Below are 21,424 nucleotides of genomic sequence, written 5' to 3' on the forward strand. Positions count from 1 at the left end.
TGACGTCGCGTGCGGGACGCCTCCCTCTGAATCCTACGTCAGCGCGGGTTTGTTTATGAGAAAACGACCTGGTGGTTTTCTGCAAATTTCTTCAACGTTATCGCGTAATTATTAAAATGGTTAACAGATGTATCGTAGGAGGGTGTAGCAACACCAATCATGATGGGATTAGTACTCATCGTTTTCCAAAAGACCGGACAATGAGAGAGAAATGGGAGCACTTGGTCTACACAGGCTGTGCACTGAAACTGCGCAAAGCTCTCGCAGCCTGCTGGCGCTTCCGCAGATAACGTTACGAATCTGGCTCCAGACTCCCTTGGGATTTTTCCAGACGTGTTTTGTTATTTTATTTTTTCTGCTGTAGACAGATGGCCTTGTGCAAAATTACCCTTCTGGATGAGTGTGTAAAGGGACATACTTTCATATAAAAAAAACGAAATTGGTCCAGAATATGCACTTTAATATATGGCATAGACCCAAGGTTCAGAACTTCAATCGAATGAAAGTTTTATTAATGAAGGTTTTCTTGAGTGGAAATGTAAGGAATAACAAGCTCTTTGGCGCTATCATACACAAAAAATAATGAGCCTGATATTTGAATTGTTCATTAATAATCATGTTCATAAAATAAATCTGTACGGAAAATTGTTTCCTGCATTCAGCAATATTTTTACCCAATTAATTGAGTCCCTGTCAACACAAAGTTTAACACTGACAGACTGATATTTGCTATTATTCTTTCCACATTCACTGGATATGAGCAATCGCGCACTCTGATTGGCTATCAGCTCATATACCGAGAGTAGAGAAAACCAAACTGGTGGAGTGTGTTGCTGAATCAACCGAGGATGAAATAAAAACTCTACTTGAAAACAAAACCACAAAAAAGCGCAACAAAGTATGGAATCAAAGTATGTGATGGTAAGAACATATGTATTTTTATTTTTCAAGAATTATTATTCTTGCATTTTTCACAAATTGCTCCTGTCATTTCGCCGGTTTGTTTACATTCTAAGCAGAAATGATTTTGTCGGATGTTTTGTATAAAGTTTTTATTGATCGAATTTGCAAAAAGTAAATATAAAAATGTTCTGGGGCGGCACGGTGGTGTAGTGGTTAGCACTGTCGCCACACAGCAAGAAGGTCCGGGTTCGAGCCCCGTGGCCAGCGAGGGCCTTTCTGTGTGGAGTTTGCATGTTCTCCCCATGTCCGCGTGGGTTTCCTCCGGGTGCTCCGGTTTCCCCCAAAGACATGCAGGTTAGGTTAACTGGTGACTCTAAATTGAGCGTAGGTGTGAATGTGAGTGTGAATGGTTGTCTGTGTCTATGTGTCAGCCCTGTGATGACCTGGCGACTTGTCCAGGGTGTACCCCGCCTTTCATCCGTAGTCAGCTGGGATAGGCTCCAGCTTGCCTGCGACCCTGTAGAACAGGATAAAGCGGCTAGAGATAATGAGATGAGATGAGAAAAATGTTCTGTTTCTCAAATTCAATGAATGTGGACAAAATAAAACTGTTATTCCACTCAATCTCATTGTACATGGCTTATAGCCAACTTGGCGCTACGTACATCGTCGGCTATCAGCTCATGTACGACTTGATTTCGTGGAATAACAGTTAATGATTCATAGTTGCCTGGCAAACAGGTACGGTAGGTTTAACAGTGGGCTAGCTATATATAGCTACACCGACTCGCATAAAATACTTTGTTTTGAAATGGATAAAATAAATCGCAATTCCACCTTACCTTTGAATAATTTTAGACCAAATGTCATAACATCTTTAGTGTTTTTAGAAACAGCATTTTCTTTTCCAATTTGTAATTCTTCCTTACTTACGGTGACAAAGTGCTTGGCCGCCATTTTGCCGAGTTGCTCGAGGTGATTATCGAGAAATAGTCTGAATTTCTTAACCAATCACCATGTGCGATTTTATATAATCATCTCTGTATTTATACTAAAAATGTTATAAAAACAGGTCCTGGTAGGTGGCCATTTAGCATTTTTTTTTAAAGTAACCCCAACAAAATAACCGAGTTCTTTCTTTCAGTTGAAGACAAGCTCTTATGTCTCCCTTTTATCCAACAGGACGCTGTCTTTCCTAGGAATGAGCCTGTGTCTTGCCCTAATGTTTATTTCCTCTTGGTACTATGCCCTGGTGGCCATGGTCATCGCTGGCTGTATCTACAAATACATCGAATACAGAGGGTAAGCTCAGCTTAATTTGACTGTAAGCACAGGTGTGACCGACCATGTCCAGATCAACAGCACTGCGTGTGTAGGCGTATAAGCTGATTTGCTTTTCTAAAGCATTAAAAGTAAACAACTAATCTCTGGCTCCAATATATGTGCATTTGTGTGTCTACAGTGCTGAAAAGGAGTGGGGTGATGGCATCCGTGGACTGTCGCTCAATGCAGCTCGTTATGCTCTCATTCGGCTGGAGGAAGCACCACCACACACTAAAAACTGGAGGTGAGAATTCCAGTCTCTCTATATAATATTCTAAAATTTATATGGAGAAATATTTTAATCTGATTTGTCTTTACTCCGCTAGTCAGATTAGTGTCCTCATTTCTCACTTGTATAATCCAAAAACAATTACTATCTGATTTGCCTCAAGACCTTGGTAATCCCACACTGAATAAATTACCTGCCCTGACAGCAATTCATCCAACCCTTAGCAGACTGTTGTTGAAAATGTTGAGGCCAAATCTCTTCCTCCTTTTCAGTCCAACTATCCAAGGGTTGCTGTAAGCTGATGCCAAGAAAACAAGAACTCATAGTGCCATCTGTCCGAGCGGGAAGAATGTCATGTGTTGATACAAAACCAATACCCTTCTGCACTGTCATTCCTGCTTAAGCATCTTTACGTGGCTTGATGCCAGCGTGTCCATGCAGACAGATTAAATTTGCTGACCTACGTAGCAGGTTTTAATAAAACGCTATTACTTTTACTGTTCCAACTCAAGAGTATTTAACCGATGTGCTTTCCAAACCTTGAGGATCGTTACATATTTATAGAGTAAATACACTGGTAGGAGCAGCGGTGGCTCAAAGGGTTAAACTGCATATCACGGGTAAATGATCAATGTAATTCTCCTATTTTATATTAAACTTTGGTCAAATATCTGTCACATTTTGCATTTTCTGCAATTTTTTTACCTTGCGCAATACCAGAAAAATTCAGTTGAAATCAAGCCATTTGAGGCGAATTGGTCCGCCTCTGAAAAAACTTGGCATTGGGGGGGGGCGTCATGGCTCAGGTGGATAAGGCGCCGTACTATAAATCCAGGGACCTGGGCTCGATTCCGGCCCCAGGTCATTTTCCGATCCCTCCCCATCTCTCTCTCCCGCTCACTTCCTGTCTCTACACTGTCCTATCCAATAAAGGTGCAAAAAGCCCAACAAAAATATCTTTAAAAAAACTTGGCATTTGGATTTCCCCGCAAACATTGATTTTCGTGACGTCACGTGCGGGACGCCTCCTTCTGAATCCTACGTCAGCGCTGGTTTGTTTATGAGAAAACGACCTGGTGGTTTTCTGCAAATTTCTTCAACGTTATCGCGTAATTATTAAAATGGTTAACAGATGTATCGTAGGAGGGTGTAGCAACACCAATCTTGATGGGATTAGTACTCATCGTTTCCCAAAAGACCGGACAATGAGAGAGAAATGGGAGCGCTTGGTCTACACAGGCTGTGCACTGAAACCGTGTAAAGTTCGCGCAGCCTGCTGGCGCTTTCACTGGTAACGTCACGAATCTGGCTCCAGACTCCCTTGGGATTTTTCCAGATGCGTTTTGTTATTTTATTTTTTTCTGCTGTAGACAGATGGCCTTGTGCAAAATTACCCTTCTGGATGAGTGTGTAAAGGGACATACTTTCATATAAAAAACCCGAAATTGGTCCAGGATATGCACTTTAAGGCTCTGGGTTACTGATTAGAGGGTTGGGGGTTTGAACTCCAGCAATGCCAATCTGCCACTGTAGGGTGTTTTGGCAAGACCCTTAACCCTATTGACTCCATGTAGAAGAGCAAAAAAGATACATCAGGGATGTCCACAAGCACTGGTGGTTTTCTCTGCCTACACAGATGGTCTGCGCCGGCTACTTGATCCCAGAAAAAAAAGAAAACTTGCCTTTCAGTGTTCAGGTGATTTATATTGTCTCCTTTGTTCATAATTTGCTGCAAATCTAATTATTCCACTGTGACATTGTCTTCGATTCGGGTCAAGCATGACCGGAAGCGATGCCATATTTGTTGATCGATTCTCGTGCTCTGATTGGCTGAGCCGGACCACATGACCACGCTGTAGCGTATGTAGTTATGTTCCAGAGCCAGGCAGCGTACTACAGAGGGTAACTGAGAAAGCCAAGCACACACACATCTAGAGGGAAATTTCATACGTATTTTGCAAGTATTTTACAGGGAAATGGTTAATCATTTACTAGCTCAGAATGCACCAGAAGGCACGTAAATTTCAAAATTTTCTGGGCGGGGCATACCCCTAGACCCCCCTAGCATTAGCACGCCTTTGGTGCACCGCGGCGGCTTTGCCACTGCAAATTCCACTGCCACCAAATACTTTTTTTTAGCTGGCTACTTCAGATTTTCTGGAGAACCCTGTGTATGAAGAACGACACTGACAACAGTGTAATCTTTGTATATAAACTGGTGTTATCGTAGAAGAATGTGACGTTTGATAAGTATCAGCTTGTGAAATTCATGTGGTTAAAAACAAGAAGAGCAGAATTATTTTCACTGTCAAAAATAAAGGACCTTTGTACAAAAAATAGGACAGCACAGTGATGCGATGCACAGCATTGCTGCCTCTTAGCTCCAGGGTCCTTGGTTCGATCCTGAGCACAGGTTACTGCTTGTGCAAACTTTCACATGTACTCTGTGTCTTTGCATGGTTATCTGGGATACTTTCTTCAAAAAACATGCAGGTATATTGGGTATATGATTGCCCCTGGTGTGTAATCATGGGTAAGAATGGTGACATGTGTTGGATTACCATCCTTTCCAGGGTGACTTCTTCCATCTTGTTCTTGGGATAGGCTCGAGATCCACCACAACCTGCTTAGGTTCAAATTAAATACCTAAATAATGTTCCTCTACAGTTCCTCGAGCAAAAGACACAGCAATGGACCATTCAGGGAAACCACCTCATTGACAACCAGCTTATTTGCATTTCAAGAGCTGATAATAGTTCTTGATTCTGTTCCTAATAGAGCTACAATAGAGGCAGCAGAGGTGATTCTTTAAAGGGGAACTGAAGGCCAATTTTTCCAGCTTGCCTGCGACCCTGTAGAACAGGATAAAGCGGCTAGAGATAATGAGATGAGATAAGAGAATTCTATTTCTCTCATTTTATTAAATGTAGGAATGCATTTTTGATAGCTATTTTGTCACTGCTATAGCAAGTTATGAGTGGTTGAAGTATGCTATGTAATATCAGTCTGGGCAGCACGGTGGTGTAGTGGTTAGCGCTGTCGCCTCACAACAAGAAGGTCCGGGTTCAAGTCCCGTGGCCAGTGAGGGCCTTTCTGTGCAGAGTTTGCATGTTGTCCGTGTGGGTTTCCTCCGGGTGCTCTGGTTTCCCCCACAGTCCAAAGACATGCAGGTTAGGTTAACTGGTGACTCTAAATTGAGTGTGAATGGTTGTCTGTTGCCCCTTTTCCACCAAAGCAGTTCCAGGGCTGGTTCGGGGCCAGTGCTTAGTTTGGAACCGGGTTTTCTGTTTCCACTGACAAAGAACTGGCTCTGGGGCCAGAAAAACCAGTTCCAGGCTAGCACCAACTCTCTGCTGGGCCAGAGGAAAGAACCGCTTACGTCAGCGGGGGGGGGCGGAGTTGTTAAGACCAACAACAATAACGACCGTGAAAGATCGCCATTTTTAAGCGACGAGAAGCAGCAGCTGTACAAACGCGAAGTCATTTATTATTATTGTTGTTGTTGCTGCTGCTTCCGTGTTGTTTTTGCTTCAATATTCGTGCCAAGGTTTATGCAAACGTAGCGACGTAACTGATGTATACAGGGACGTAATGACGTATACAGCGACGTAATGACGTATACAGCGATGTAATGACGTAGCTCCGCGAGCTATGGAAAAGCAAACTGGTTCTCAGCTGGCTCGCAAGTTGAACGAGTTGTGAACCAGCACCAGCACTGGCTCCGAACCAGCCCTGGAACTGATTTGGTGGAAAAGGGGTATGTGTCTGTGTCAGCCCTGTGATGACCTGGCGACTTGTCCAGGGTGTACCCCGCCTTTCGCCTGTAGTCAGCTGGGATAGGCTCCAGCTTGCCTGCGACCCGGTAGAACAGGATAAAGCGGCTAGAGATAATGAGATGAGATGAGAATATATCAGTCCATATGTCAAGCAATGGCCATAAACGAGACTTGTTGAGACCTGTGTGAGACATCATAGGACGGAAGTAAAACGTACAGCAGAAATCAAAGTGACCAACATCTGCCGATGTTGTCAAAAGACGCGCGCGCCCTCTTTCGAATGCTGATGTAATCAAGCCGGAAGTTTTGCTTGTTTTGATAGCAATCAGGAAAGTTTGAAAAAAGTAGGCAGTAATCGTCATTTAAAGTCACTTTTGTGCAATATTTCATTTGGAAAACAGTTTTCAAAATGGCGGCACTGACACCTGGCTGACACTTCACGTTTCGAAGTCTCGCACAAGTCTCATGAAGATCGCGCGGATAAGCGACGCCTGCCGTGGACCAAACGAACTAAATTCAACATGGCTAAAAACCGAATAGGCCGATAAGTATAATATTTAATCTCAATATGAGTCATGTTATAAGGTTACTAAAACCGAAAACGTAATTGAATAACACGTTAATTAAGAAATAAAGCAAGTTTAAAAATGACTTCAGTTCTCCTTTAAGATGTTCCTTACCTGGAAACTTTCTAACTTTCCCCATAGACTGGGGTTATAAATCATAATTCTTCTGCACCTGTGTGCTATAAAGATGTGCTCAGAAAGGATGTTGAGTCTGAGCGTATTGCAAATAACAATCCTAGGATAAGCACAGTGAAGTCTTTATGATTACAGCAGCAGATCTTAGGCCCATTTTATATAAGCCTCTTATAAGAAGCTTATATAAGAATACATGCACAATAAAACCTCAGAGAAATAATTGAGAACTGAAGTTTGCTGTACGTCACTTATTTCTCCTCTGCTCTTATGTTTAAGACCTCAGCTGCTGGTGCTGTTGAAACTAGACTCGGAGTTGAGCGTGATGCACCCTCGTCTCCTCTCCTTCACCACACAGCTAAAGGCAGGTAAAGGGCTCACTATTGTGGGCTCTGTGCTGGAAGGTACATACCTCACCAAGGAGACAGAAGCCAAGCAAGCCGAGCAAGTAAGATCACACCTCTACACAATGATGGCTGCATGCATTAAGCAACACAGCTATAAGATTGAACTACCATGCTACTTTTGTTATCTGATAAATTGAGATTAATTTCATTTGTGGTACAGTGTATTATAGCAGGAGGAAAATGTCATGTAGGCCACAGAATTCAATTTGTAGAAGCTTGAAGTGTCATGAGGAGACATTGACATCTAGTGGACAGCACGGTGGTGTCGTGGTTAGCACGATCACCTCAAAGCAAGAAGATTCTGGGTTCGAAGCTCATGGCTGATGAGGGCCTTTCTGTGTCCCATTTGCATGTTCTCCGTGTGTTTGTCCAGGTTTCCTCCGGGTGCTCCGGTTTCCTCCCACAGTTCAAAGACATGCAGGTTAGGTAAAATACCCAGCCGCTGGGTTGCGCAAGTCAGTGCATACTTAGGTGGTGTTTACATTAGACCGTATCAGCGGATCATCAGATTAACGTTTTTAAAACGATTCGCGTGCACACAGCAACGCCAATACGCTAATCACATGACTAATTAGACGGCACGTCACATGATCCCAGTGCATATCGGGCATGCGCAAGTCACTCACCACTTGCAAGTGGAAGGGTGGCAAGCGAACACCTTCTCCAGCAGATAAACACACCTGGCTGTGATGTTCATGTTCTCACTGAGTTTAAGCGCCTGAAGGAGGTAAATAAGTTGAAATGTGTAAATAAACCTCAGTGCGGCTCAGCGCTTCCTCCTGCGCTCCAAATCACTCCGCCCTGAACAGCGAGTGCCCTCTGGAGGGTGCGCACTCCGGCCCTGCGCAGCTCACAGAGCACGCGAGTGAAGCGCACGAGCAGTGATTCGGGACTGAGCCGCTGTGTGTGTGATCCCAACGCCAGCGAATCAGGAAGGTGGATGTCACAGTGACGTTGTCCAATAACGACGTCAGCTAGAGCTCAGCACAGCGTTTCCGCGTTCCTCAATGTTTACACAGCACCGGATCAGATACGAACTGGGTTGAATACGTGGGCCCTGGCGGATTCAAGTTGTTCCGCCTGTGGAGTCGTTTCCCGGCGTTTTAATGTGCACGGACAGTGCATCCGCAACGAAAACGAGACGGATACGGTCTAATGTAAACACCACCTTAGTGCCAGTCCCAAGTCTGGATAGATTGGGGAGGGTTGCATCAGGAAGGGTATCAGGTGTAAAAACCTATGCCAAATCAAATATGCAGAAGAAGAGGATACTGACATCTAGTGGCACTAAGTAGAAATGTAGCTGTAATCAGGTGATTAGATGTGTTGAGGTCTGCTCATCTAACAACTAAGTCGCAGGTGTTTTTTATGGAATTTCAAACACCATATTTCTTTAATACCATGAAACCCCATGTTTCTTTAATACTGTTGGGTTTTTTTGGCTTATCTAAAGCTATAGAGTGTCTTATACACAGTGAATTCTGTTCTATTTTCAATTCAGTGGTCAGAATGTGTTGATTACTTTGCACTAGCAGCACAGCTCTTCTGTACAGTAGTCCTGGTTGTAATTCGAATCATATATTTATAATAATGTGCTTTTCCTAATGGTAATTTGACAGTAACAACTTAGATACGGATTTGTATCGCAGATACTGACAAGACCGTCAATGACGGCGTAGCTCACTCCGGCCCCATCTAGTCCAGAAGAAGCGATCTAAAGTGGGCCACCTTGCGCAATAAATGTTGCAAGCTATATACACTATATACAAGCGATATACACCCTAAGAATTCCTACCTATTTGCCAGGAAGAATCCAAAACGGCGAGGAATTGATCGAGAAGAAGTGATTTTTGTTGAACTGCTCATTAAGGCTTAATTAGTCCATAACTTCATTAATAATTGTAATGAAGCAAATCTGGGTAGAAGTTATATGCACCCTAGGTACCCCTACCTTCATACCAGAAAGAATCAAAATTGGAGAAGGAGCAATTTGTGTGGAAACTGCTCGTTTGGGCTTAATTACTCCATATCTTCATTATCAATTGCAATTATGCAAATTTGGGTAGAAGCCATATGGACCCCAGGCAGATCTACCTTCCTGCCAAAAAGAATAAAAATTGGTGAAGAACTGAGAGAGAAGAAGCGATTTTCGTGAAACGTGGATGGATGACAGACAGACGATGGACAACACATCATGGCATGGATCAATAATAATAATAATCATAATGGAGCCATAAATGGATTTAAAAAGTGTGTATTTGTTGATGTGGTGAAGGATTTTTTTAGTATTTATGGAAAGAGTGTCTGTGCATTGTAATAGCCAGCAGTAAAGCTGTAACTTTTCTTAACTGTAAGTTTTCCAACATGGGAAAGTCTTCAGGAGAGAGGAGCTGCACTTTTCAGTTTCTCAGTCACCTGACCAGCTACAATTGCAATTGGTCTTATTAACTGGCTTTGATCTTCTGCAAGATTAAACATGACTGTAAATGGATAAAATATACATACATACATACATACATGCATACATACATACATTATCTGTAAACACTTATCCTGTGCAGGGTCGCGGGCAAGCTGGAGCCTATCCCATCTGACTATGGGTGAGAGGCGGGCTACACCCTGGACAAGTCGCCAGGTCATCGCAGGGCTGACACATAGGCCAAGTTTACATCAGACCGTATCTGTCTCGTTTTCTTCGCGGATGCACTGTCCGTTTACATTAAACCGCCTGGAAACGCCGGGAAACGGGAATCCGCCAGGGTCCACGTATTCAATCCAGATCGTGTCAGCTCCGGTGCTGTGTAAACATTCAGAATACGCGAATACGCTGTGCTGAGCTCTAGCTGGCGTCGTCATTGGCCAACGTCACTGTGACATCCACCTTCCTGATTCGTTGGCGTTGGTCATGTGACGCGACTGCTGAAAAACGGCGCGGACTTTCGCCTTGTATCACCTTTCATTAAAGAGTATAAAAGTATGAAAATACTGCAAATACTGATGCAAATACTGCCCATTGTGTAGTTATGATTGTCTTTAGGCTTGCCATCCTTCCACTTGCAAGTGGTAAGTGATATGCGCTGGGATCACACACACAGCGGCTCAGTCCCGAATCGTGGCTCGTGCACTTCACTCGTGCGCTGTGTGAGCTGCGCAGGGCCGGAGTGCGCACCCTCCAGAGGGCACTCGCTGTTCAGGGCGGAGTGATTTGGAGCGCAGGATGCCTGCGGAGCCGAGCGTATTCGTGTATTGGTGTTGCTGTGTGCACGCAAATCGTGTATTGGTGTTGCTGTGTGCACACTAATCGTTTTAAAAACGTTAATCTGATGATCCGCTGATACGGTCTAATGTAAACATGGGCATAGAGACAAACAACCATTCACACTCACATTCACACCTACGGTCAATTTAGAGCCACCAATTACTGTAGCCTAACTGCATGTCTTTGGACTGTGGGGGAAACTGGAGCACCCGGAGGAAACACAGACACTGGGAGAACATGCAAACTCCACACAGAAAGGCCCCTGTCAGCCGCTTGGCTCGAACGTAGAACCTTCTTGCTGTGAGGCGACAGTGCTAACCATGCATCTTTAATGCATAAACTATTGTTAGCACTGGGAAATTACTTTGGTATCTGAGCTATACAACATTTTGGGACCTGTTATGGGAAAATAATCTCCTTCAGGGTCCTAAGGGTAGCTTCCCTTTTTGCACCACCACTTTGTTGATTATTTCACAAGAACAACATGCCTCCAAGTGTTCATTCCTTTTCATAATATCAGTTTATTCTTCTGTTCTTATCACAGAACAAACAGTACTTAATGTGAGGCAATAAAGACAAGTGAGACAAGGTACAGATATTCTGATAAGATAACTTACGTTTTGGGTTTTTTGTTTTTTTTGTACTTGCACAGAACATCAAATTAGCCATGACTGCAGAAAAGACCAAGGGCTTCTGTCACGTGGTGGTGACATCCAACATGCGTGATGGCATCTCACACCTAATCCAGTCAGCCGGTCTTGGGGGCATGAAGCACAACACAGTGTTGATGGCATGGCCGAATTCCTGGAAACAGTCCAACGACCCTCTCTTATGGAAGAACTTCATCGGTTTGCATCTCAAAATATGTATTTATTTATTTATTTATTTATTGGTCAAGATTATTTCTAGTTACTGTTGTGGAAGTCTGCACCTTAAAAGTAGCCAAAAATATACTTACATGAAAGAAGTTGCCTTAAACACTTTTATTGCACAGAAACAATGGAAGTGTGAGTGATTCCCAGAAAAGCACTGAAGTCTAAGTTTCTTCCATTAGTTTTTAAGTCGGGTCCCTTTTTGGGAGACCCACCCTAGGACCGCCCCAGGACTGCCCCAGAACAAAATAGCAGCTCCTATTAAAATCATTGTACAAGGACTTTTTTGTTTGAAACACAGACTCCTGATTGGCTAAAACATATTTCTGGCTATTTTTCCAAAGAATGCAGACATGCTAGCATTTGCCATAATGGCATTCTCAAGGTTTTACTACTTAATGATGAGTCTGTTTGTCACGCAAAATACCTTTACAATGATAATCAGTGGTGGAGAACACAAGATGATCACATATACATGAGGTCCTCGAAACATTTAAACTCAAAGTGTACTTAGGCTCAGCTTAAAGGAGCTTGATGTTAAAATACCTCCCAAGTATAACAATCATAAATTCATGCTAAATTATACAACAATTTCACCATGATCTCAAAAATAATTGTAGCAGGCTAAGACAGTTTGTGTGTGTGTGTGTGTGTGTGTGTGTGTGTGTGTGTGTGTGTATCTGGGGGTGTAGGGGGGTGTCTCCAGTGTGTGACTGGAGGTGTGAGGTCCATAAAATATTGAAATGGGAGAGCAGTATTTCTAAAATGGTCAAAAATGGATAAAAAAGATAAGTGTGGCTACAGAGACAGAAATCTTCACACCTTTTGGTGCTTACAGAGACAGAAAGTCTATGGGAATCCCAACACGTTCTGAAGCTTTAACCCAAAATTCAAACAAAATAACAAAATGCTCTCGCATTACCTCTGCCAACTTTGTTGGAGGAGGTTATGGTTTCACCTCCATTTGTTTGTCTGTTCCCAACGCAACTAAAATACAACCCCGATTCCAAAAAAGTTGGGACAAAGTACAAATTGTAAACTAGACAGGGACACTCTAACGAGTGCAAACCCCGCCTTTTCCCTATTAAAATACATTGGGCGAAAATTTCGAAGTTCTGCCATGACCTTGACCTTTGACCTCCAAAATTTAATGGTTTCCTTCCTGGGTGATTGGCAACACGTACAAAATTTGGTCCAAATCGATCCATTGGTTCTTGAGATATCTTGCAGACACACAGACAGACAGACAGATACACACACACACAGACTGACGCAGGTGAAAATAATAACCCTTCCGACTACTGTCGGCGGGGTTAATAAAAACGGAATGCAATAATTTACAAATCTCAAAAGCTGATATTGTATTCACAATAGAACATAGACAACATATCAAATGTCGAAAGTGAGACATTTTGAAATTTCATGCCAAATATTGGCTCATTTGAAATTTCATGACAGCAACACATCTCAAAAAGTTGGGACAGGGGCAATAAGAGGCTGGAAAAGTTAAAGGTACAAAAAAGGAACAGCTGGAGGACCAAATTGCAACTCATTAGGTCAATTGGCAATAGGTCATTAACATGACTAGGTATAAAAAGAGCATCTTGGAGTGGCAGCGGCTCTCAGAAGTAAAGATGGGAAGAGGATCACCAATCCCCCTAATTCTGCGCCGACAAATAGTGGAGCAATATCAGAAAGGAGTTCGACAGTGTAAAATTGCAAAGAGTTTGAACATATCATCATCTACAGTGCATAATATCATCAAAAGATTCAGAGAATCTGGAAGAATCTCTGTGCGTAAGGGTCAAGGCCGGAAAACCATACTGGGTGCCCGTGATCTTCGGGCCCTTAGACAGCACTGCATCACATACAGGCATGCTTCTGTATTGGAAATCACAAAATGGGCTCAGGAATATTTCCAGAGAACATTATCTGTGAACACAATTCACCGTGCCATCCGCCGTTGCCAGCTAAAACTCTATAGTTCAAAGAAGAAGCCGTATCTAAACATGATCCAGAAGCCCAGACGTCTTCTCTGGGCCAAGGCTCATTTAAAATGGACTGTGGCAAAGTGGAAAACTGTTCTGTGGTCAGACGAATCAAAATTTGAAGTTCTTTATGGAAATCAGGGACGCCGTGTCATTCGGACTAAAGAGGAGAAGGACGACCCAAGTTATCAGCGCTCAGTTCAGAAGCCTGCATCTCTGATGGTATGGGGTTGCATTAGTGCGTGTGGCATGGGCAGCTTATGCATCTGGAAAGACACCATCAATGCTGAAAGGTATATCCAGGTTCTAGAGCAACATATGCTCCCATCCAGACGACGTCTCTTTCAGGGAAGACCTTGCATTTTCCAACATGACAATGCCAAACCACATACTGCATCAATTACAGCATCATGGCTGCGTAGAAGAAGGGTCCGGGTACTGAACTGGCCAGCCTGCAGTCCAGATCTTTCACCCATAGAAAACATTTGGCGCATCATAAAACGGAAGATACAACAAAAAAGACCTAAGACAGTTGAGCAACTAGAATCCTACATTAGACAAGAATGGGTTAACATTCCTATCCCTAAACTTGAGCAACTTGTCTCCTCAGTCCCCAGACGTTTACAGACTGTTGTAAAGAGAAAAGGGGATGTCTCACAGTGGTAAACATGGCCTTGTCCCAACTTTTTTGAGATGTGTTGTTGTCATGAAATTTAAAATCACCTAATTTTTCTCTTTAAATGATACATTTTCTCAGTTTAAACATTTGATATGTCATCTATGTTCTATTCTGAATAAAATATGGAATTTTGAAACTTCCACATCATTGCATTCCGTTTTTATTTACAATTTGTACTTTGTCCCAACTTTTTTGGAATCGGGGTTGTATTAATGAACGGATTTTGATTAAATTTGGAGGAAAGGTGAGCCATGGCTCAAGGAACAATTAATTAGATTTTGATGTCAATCCAGATATGTATGTGGATCCAGGATTTTGTTGTCTTTTCCCAGTGTAAGTCAGAAAGTAGTGAACGGATTTGGATGAAATTTGGTGTATAGCTTTAGGTTCAAGTGATTTGATTTCACTCTACCGAGTGCCCTTTTAGTTTTTTTCTGTAAACATCCTGAAAACACTTGCTGTCTTCTTCAGAGACTGTGCGAGAGACTACAGCTGCTCATCAGGCTTTGATGGTGGCTAAGAACATAGACAATTTCCCTCACCAGGAGCGGCTACGAGAAGGCACCATAGATGTTTGGTGGGTGGTTCATGATGGAGGACTGCTTATGCTGCTGCCTTTCTTGCTCCGCCAGCACAAGGTACACCAAACAAAAATCTGAGTCTGATATCTGAAACTAAACTTAACTAACCAATGATGGTGTTTTTTTCCCATTTGCTTGAATTAATCACTGTCTATCTGCTCCTTCTGCTTCTACTTTTCTTTCTCCATGTCTCTGTCAGGTGTGGAGGAAGTGTAAGATGCGTATCTTCACCGTAGCTCAGCTGGATGATAATAGCATCCAGATGAAGAAAGACCTTCAGATGTTCTTGTACCACCTTCGGCTGGATGCTGAAGTTGAGGTTGTCGAAATGGTAAGCTTTCTTATTGATGGCTGTCTCTTGGTTTCATCTGATCATAGCCATATTATAAATGCTGCTTTAAAAAAAAAAACTTGTGTTCTCCTGTGTTTTCATGAAAACAGCACGATAGTGATATCTCGGCTTTTACCTATGAGAAGACCCTTGTAATGGAGCAGCGCTCCCAGATGCTGAAGCAGATGCATCTCTCCCGGACTGAGAGGGAGAGAGAGGTAATGCTTTTGCAAGAGCTTCCTTAATTTGTTACATGGAAATGTCATAATTACATTTGCATAGCAACCAAAAAATTTCATTGTAAAGCTAGCATGCAAGGATTTATCATCTTTATTCTTTTTCTTTAAGTTTTCTAATTGCCTAAAGTCACTTTAAACTTAAGTAGACCATAATGATTTTCTATAATTAGTAACAAATAATATTGAATTGCTTTATGTTGCTTTCAGTAGTTACTATAAAAATGGCACAGAAATATCCCCTCGTGATGAGTCAATCGACTGACTCCAATTGCAAACGCCCTTAAATCCGCACATCCCAACCTCTTCCCCTACTAAAATAAAGACTTCATATACTATCCTTAATATTACATGGACTGCATTTGTAGATTGGAACATCTCATCTCATCTCATTATCTGTAGCCGCTTTATCCTGTTCTACAGGGTCGCAGGCAAGCTGGAGCCTATCCCAGCTGACTACGGGCGAAAGGCGGGGTACACCCTGGACAAGTCGCCAGGTCATCACAGGGCTGACACATAGACACAGACAACCATTCACACTCACATTCACACCTACAGTCAATTTAGAGTCACCAGTTAACCTAACCTGCATGTCTTTGGACTGTGGGGGAAACCGGAGCACCCGGAGGAAACCCACGCAGACACGGGGAGAACATGCAAACTCCACACAGAAAGGCCCTCGCCGGCCACGGGGCTCGAACCCGGACCTTCTTGCTGTGAGGCGACAGCACTAACCACTACACCACCGTGCCGCCTAGATTGGAACATGATAGTCTTTTCTGTTTGTTCAGTACTCACCATTTCTAATGAGATTTATATTTTATATTCGAAGGCAGTGAATCTTTAAAAGTACTGTTTTCATTTGTCCAGTCGACAAACTCATGCTACTTTAATTGAAATGAAAAATCATTTGAAGTTTAGGGTGACTTTAACTCCATGTATGTAAGAATAACAGTATGCTATTGTGTTTTGAGACAGTTCTGGGTTGGCCTTGCCAATTCGCTGTTCTTCAAAGCGCTGTAAAATGAACCTATAGTGATAGTGATTGTATGTGAAAAACCAGGACGTACATTTTCAGGTTCTCCTGATCAATAATGTATGACATCATAGAAATCTACTCTTGGGTCCTAATGTATCCATTTAAATGCAAAAACAGCATCTGATTATCAGCTGTCTAAAAACATTCGAAGACCTAGCATGAATCCTTGTTGCACACCATAATGTAGCTATATGACATGTCTTATATTGTTGCTGCTATGGGGACGGGCACTTCCCCCTTCAGATTCAGAGCATCACTGACGAATCTCGTAGCTCCATTCGGAGGAAGAACCATGCTCGGGCTCAGAGCTCGGGCTCAAGTAACCAAGGTGCTGCACTGGAGGACGAAATGGAGAATGAGGTAGCGAATATGAAAACCGTGCCCTCGATAACACCACCCTGGATCCAACACTCACAATTACAGAGCCACAAATAAGTCCAGAGAGCTTGTTATAATCAAAGACAAACCTTCTTAATCTTCAATCTTTACATAGAGCTCTCTGTCACTTTGGTATCAAGTGACATGATGGCTCTGTAATTGCCATGGTGTGTTTATCCATCTCCATGACTCCTCCCATTAAGCATGAATCTCTGACACCATGCACAGTGGCCTCCACCTCCTTCTGAACCCCTTGTGAATATAGATATTCTTCCTCTCTCCTTTCACTCCTTATTATTTGCTACCCTTCTCATAGCGAGAGCTTCACCACAGACTGTCCTCTTTACTTCGCGAGCAAAAAGCAGCGAATGGAAGCTTGTATTTTGACCTGTGCATTGCTTTTTGTTCACCAATGATATGCATAACTGCATGCCAGCTTGTTGGTATAATACCACCTCATCATGCGTATTAATAGTTTGCAGAGTACATGCAAAAACTAAACAGCAAAATAACCTTTTTATGTGTATTACATGTAATACAGCATGGATCATTTGGTACTCAAACGAAGCACATGTTCACCACTATGTATACATTTGTGTTTGTGTTTGGTTTGTGTTTTTGGTTTATCCATTGCTTAAGGTTTATAATTCATTATAATTTGTTAGCAAGTGTACTAAAATATGTAAATTTTACTAAAGTGAAGTTCCAGCATTGATCATAGAGCTCATTGAACAAGTTTTAATATTTTAAGAGGCTAAACATTCTAATAAAAAATAACAAAAGCCTGTTAATATTTTGCAGTGTGCACATTTCAAGCATGCTAATAATGCTTGTTATTGTCGTTAAAAGTAGGGTGACCAGACGTCCCGGTTTTACTGGGACAGTCCCGATTTGGGGTTGTGTGTCCCGAGTCCCGACAAAAGTCTGCCGGGACACGGATATGTCCCGGTTTTCGCCACTCGCGACGTTTGCGACTGAGCAGCGTGGGAATCATTAGCGGAGAAATGTCTGCATTTACTATTTTGATGAATTGACAGGAATCGCAAACTTTCCTGGTTACTGCCCCCTGGCCCTGTGGCATGGGTGTTTATTTAGCCACATTATTCCAGACAACAGAACGGGTTGCCATGCAACAATAAAATAAACATTAACTGGCACGAATGCTCTTTGTCTAGCAGCAGTAATGCCGCAGCAATTATGCCGAAAAGAAAATGTACCTTTTCCAAAGATTTACAGGGCACCTACCCCTTCCTCCGAGAGGTACAGAACAATGCGCACGAAGCCTACTGCACACACTGTAAGTGCTTTGTTCTTGTACTGAGTTGGGTAGCCTATGTTGCAAATGATGTGCGCTCCTGTGGGGGCTTTCCTCGGGCTGTCGCCCCTCTCCTCCTTTATTGCTGTTTTGTTTGAGTGTATATTTACGGAAGCCGCGAAAGGCCCTTCATATTATCTTTTTTTATTCACCTTGTTATCCCGAGATAACGACATAATTAATTCAGGATCTCGAGAAAACAACACAACTAATTCGAGATCTCGAGAAAACAAAACTGTTATTTCATGATCTCAGCTGGATCACTGTATCTCCATCGGTAGAGACGAATCCGGGCCAGTCTTCTGTGGAGGTGCCGCGGAATAATTTTGAAATTATCCCTTATTAAAAGACTTAATGCAATCTCTCCCTGTGTCAACCCCTGATCAAAATATTGCCTTATTAGGTGATCGATTATTCCAGACCTTCTAATGACCAAAGTTGTGTCTATACAGAATGAGAAATAGCCCCAAAGTCAGCATATCACAAGTCTCTTGGCGCACCTGAATGAACCATTTCTCAGCTGTTTACTCGAGATCATGAAATAATTGTTTTGTTTTCTCGAGATCTCGGAATAACGGTTTTGTTTTCTCGAGATCTCGAATTAGTTGTGTTGTTTTCTCGAGATCCTGAATTAAATTGTCGTTATCTCGGGATAACAAGGTGAATAAAAAAAAGGATTATATGAAGGGCCTCTCTCGGCTTCCGTAGTATATATTCTCAAATCACTTGTCTCTTTTTTGTTTCTGTTTAACATACCATTCTGACAGTTTGGCCATATTGCTGTGTTGAACAGCTTGTTGCACCTTCCATTAAAGTGTTCACTTTTGTACACACCTTCTTGCTTTATTCATTCAGTTGTGGGGAATGGTTAGTAAGGTTGATTCTAACCTAGGCTATGTTGAGGTCACATATCTACTTTTTAAGTTCATGCTATAGTGCATACAATTTTAGAGATATAGCCTACATGTGCATATGCATGCTTCTTGGTGTTCTCACAAACAGGTGAAATAAATCAGTTTAAATGTGGCCTATGGACATAGCCTGGCCTATTCTCAGCCATTACAAAATCTGTTGTCTGACCATAATTTAACTGATCTGTATACCACCATGCTACTAGATAACAAAATGCCTGTTTATTTCATGTGAGATGTTGATAAATGTGAGCTTCAACAAAATGATAAGAGGACCTCTCTGAGTGTCACGTTTATGTAAAAAAAAGGTGTGCGTGCACGAGCATGGTCGCGCTCAAAAGTGTCCCGGTTTCAGACTAGGGAAATCTGGTCACCCTAGTTAAAAGTAGAGTCATGGTCAAAATTGTATTAGGTGGAGCTTGTACTTTCATTAGGTACGTTAAAATTTTAAGTCATTACAAAATAGGAGAGATCTGAAAAATAGCAACAAAGCCAAATCCTCCATCTTGGTTTGTGGTGATGTTAGCAATGACTCAGCATTTCAGCCCCATGCTAGTCACGGTTTGTAGAAATGAGCAAATACTAAATTAGATTATGTCTTTGTAAATAGTTACAGGTCCTCTAAACCTGTAATGTCCCTTCGTATAAATAAAGGACATTTGAAGCTTTTGTTGAATAAACATGCCCAGAAGTTGATTAGCTAGCTAGCTACAGTTGCCAACTGTTCTTGCTAGCAAGAGTTGCACGAGTTAGCCACCTTGCAAATCAGAAATAGTAAAACACAAAAGTAAACACTCCTTATAATTTGTGATCTGTAAAAGTGTTTTAATTTATACATCGTGTCAAACTGCTGCTAAGATGAATGTTAACTTCGTTTTGAATCCAGTGAGCATGGGTGCAGATGACGGGGGGGGGGGACATGACCCCCCCCCCCCCCCCCAATTTCTGAAAAACATGAATTGTCCCCCCCAATAAAAATCCCCTAAATTATTCAAAATTGTACAAACAAATGTATTTTCAGACAAATGATTCCCTGTGCAGTACTTTTTGAATGATGTGGCGAGCCTCTACGAAGTTGTGATTTATGGTTGCATGGTATGAGTTGCATACAGGCAAAAAAAAAAAATCACTTTTGTGTCCCCCCCAATCCTGACATCGGATCTGCACCCCTGCCAGTGAGCTTACATGAGCCTAAAGTTTACAAAAAGATACCTTTCTCACAGGCCAGTATGTGCTGTTTATTATTGTATTTGAAGTTTTAAGAGAAGCCTTGGATATAAATTACCTGACTTTAGCATTTCTCAGGGAGGATATCCTTGGGTTGGCTAGGATGCTTTCATGTTTTCTGAGCCATGTGAACTGATTTATTGCTTGTGATGATTCCTCAGGCGCAGCTCATTCATGATAAGAACACAGCGTCCCATGCTGCTATTAGTGACAAAGCTGATGCCACTCCTGACCGGGTCCACATGACCTGGACCAAAGAGAAGTTTATTGGTGAACGCAATCGCAACCGGGAGCAAAACGCCGGTGTGGGTGTGCGGGATATTTTCAACATGAAACCGTGAGTACACACCACAGTTTGAGGGATTTTTTTGTGTTAAAGTACATATTAAAGGGGGAATTGGTTATATTTGTGTACAAGTACAGCAAAACTATGCTCGTGGCCTTAGCCTAGTGTTAAGAGAATCAGTTGGAGCAATCTTCATGTTCTAGTTAGGGCTGCAACGATAAACCACAGTGCACCGAAAATCGAGTTCATACCTGCCGTACCGATTATCGATCCATGTAGCTGTATTTTCAGTTCGATTCGGCGACATTTTTAATTTCAATTTTTACTGATTTATAAACGCACTTTTACCACGTAACCATTTATTGTTAAACCAATGCAATAAAGCGATCGGCCGGAATGGAGCACAGCTTTGCTTCTAAATAAAATGTGCAATTTGATTGGTTTGGGTCCTTGCTCTTGTCCAATCAGAGTAGCCGACACTTTACATGGCAACGCCGTTGCTGGGCACCAAAATGGCGGAAGCCAAGCTTAAAGATCCTTCGTCTCATCTTAAATTGAAAGTTTGGCTACATTTTGGGTTTCGAGAAGACACGAAGGACATTGCAACGTGCGGCACGTGTTATGTTGATGTGAAATATAAGGGAGGGTCAACTACAAACCTCACAAGTCATCCATCCATCCATTATCTGTAGCCGCTTATCCTCTTCTACAGGGTTGCAGGCAAACTGGAGCCAGGGCTGACACATAGAGACAAACAACCATTCACACTCATGGTCAATTTAGAGCCACCAATTAGCCTAACCTGCATGTCTTTGGACTGTGGGGGAAACCGGAGCACCTGGAGGAAACCCACACAGACACGGGGAGAACATGCAAACTCCACACAGAAAGGCCCTCGCCTGCCGCTGGGCTCAAACCCAGGACCTTCTTGCTGTGAGGCGACAGTGCTAACCACTACACCACTGTGCCGCCACCTCACAAATCAT

At 42.5% G+C, this 21,424-nt stretch overlaps 1 protein-coding gene across 4 annotated transcripts in view; it reads left to right on the top strand.

The window, feature by feature from the left end:
• The window catches only part of slc12a7b (solute carrier family 12 member 7b), a 150,547-nt gene that overhangs the window by 103,700 nt on the left and 25,423 nt on the right, over nt 1-21,424 (top strand). For 2 of the 4 annotated variants that reach the window (XM_060922449.1, XM_060922450.1), the window contains exons 15-23: nt 2,086-2,205; nt 2,366-2,470; nt 7,209-7,377; nt 11,248-11,443; nt 14,606-14,772; nt 14,915-15,046; nt 15,157-15,264; nt 16,565-16,681; nt 20,314-20,489. In XM_060922449.1, coding sequence (XP_060778432.1) covers nt 2,086-2,205; nt 2,366-2,470; nt 7,209-7,377; nt 11,248-11,443; nt 14,606-14,772; nt 14,915-15,046; nt 15,157-15,264; nt 16,565-16,681; nt 20,314-20,489 — 1,290 coding nt within the window. The remainder of the gene's footprint in view (nt 1-2,085; nt 2,206-2,365; nt 2,471-7,208; nt 7,378-11,247; nt 11,444-14,605; nt 14,773-14,914; nt 15,047-15,156; nt 15,265-16,564; nt 16,682-20,313; nt 20,490-21,424) is intronic. The other 2 variants (XM_060922451.1, XM_060922452.1) reach the window with 1 other exon arrangement.

Source organism: Neoarius graeffei, chromosome 5 (genome assembly GCF_027579695.1).
Source record: "Neoarius graeffei isolate fNeoGra1 chromosome 5, fNeoGra1.pri, whole genome shotgun sequence".
Classification (NCBI taxonomy): domain Eukaryota; kingdom Metazoa; phylum Chordata; class Actinopteri; order Siluriformes; family Ariidae; genus Neoarius; species Neoarius graeffei.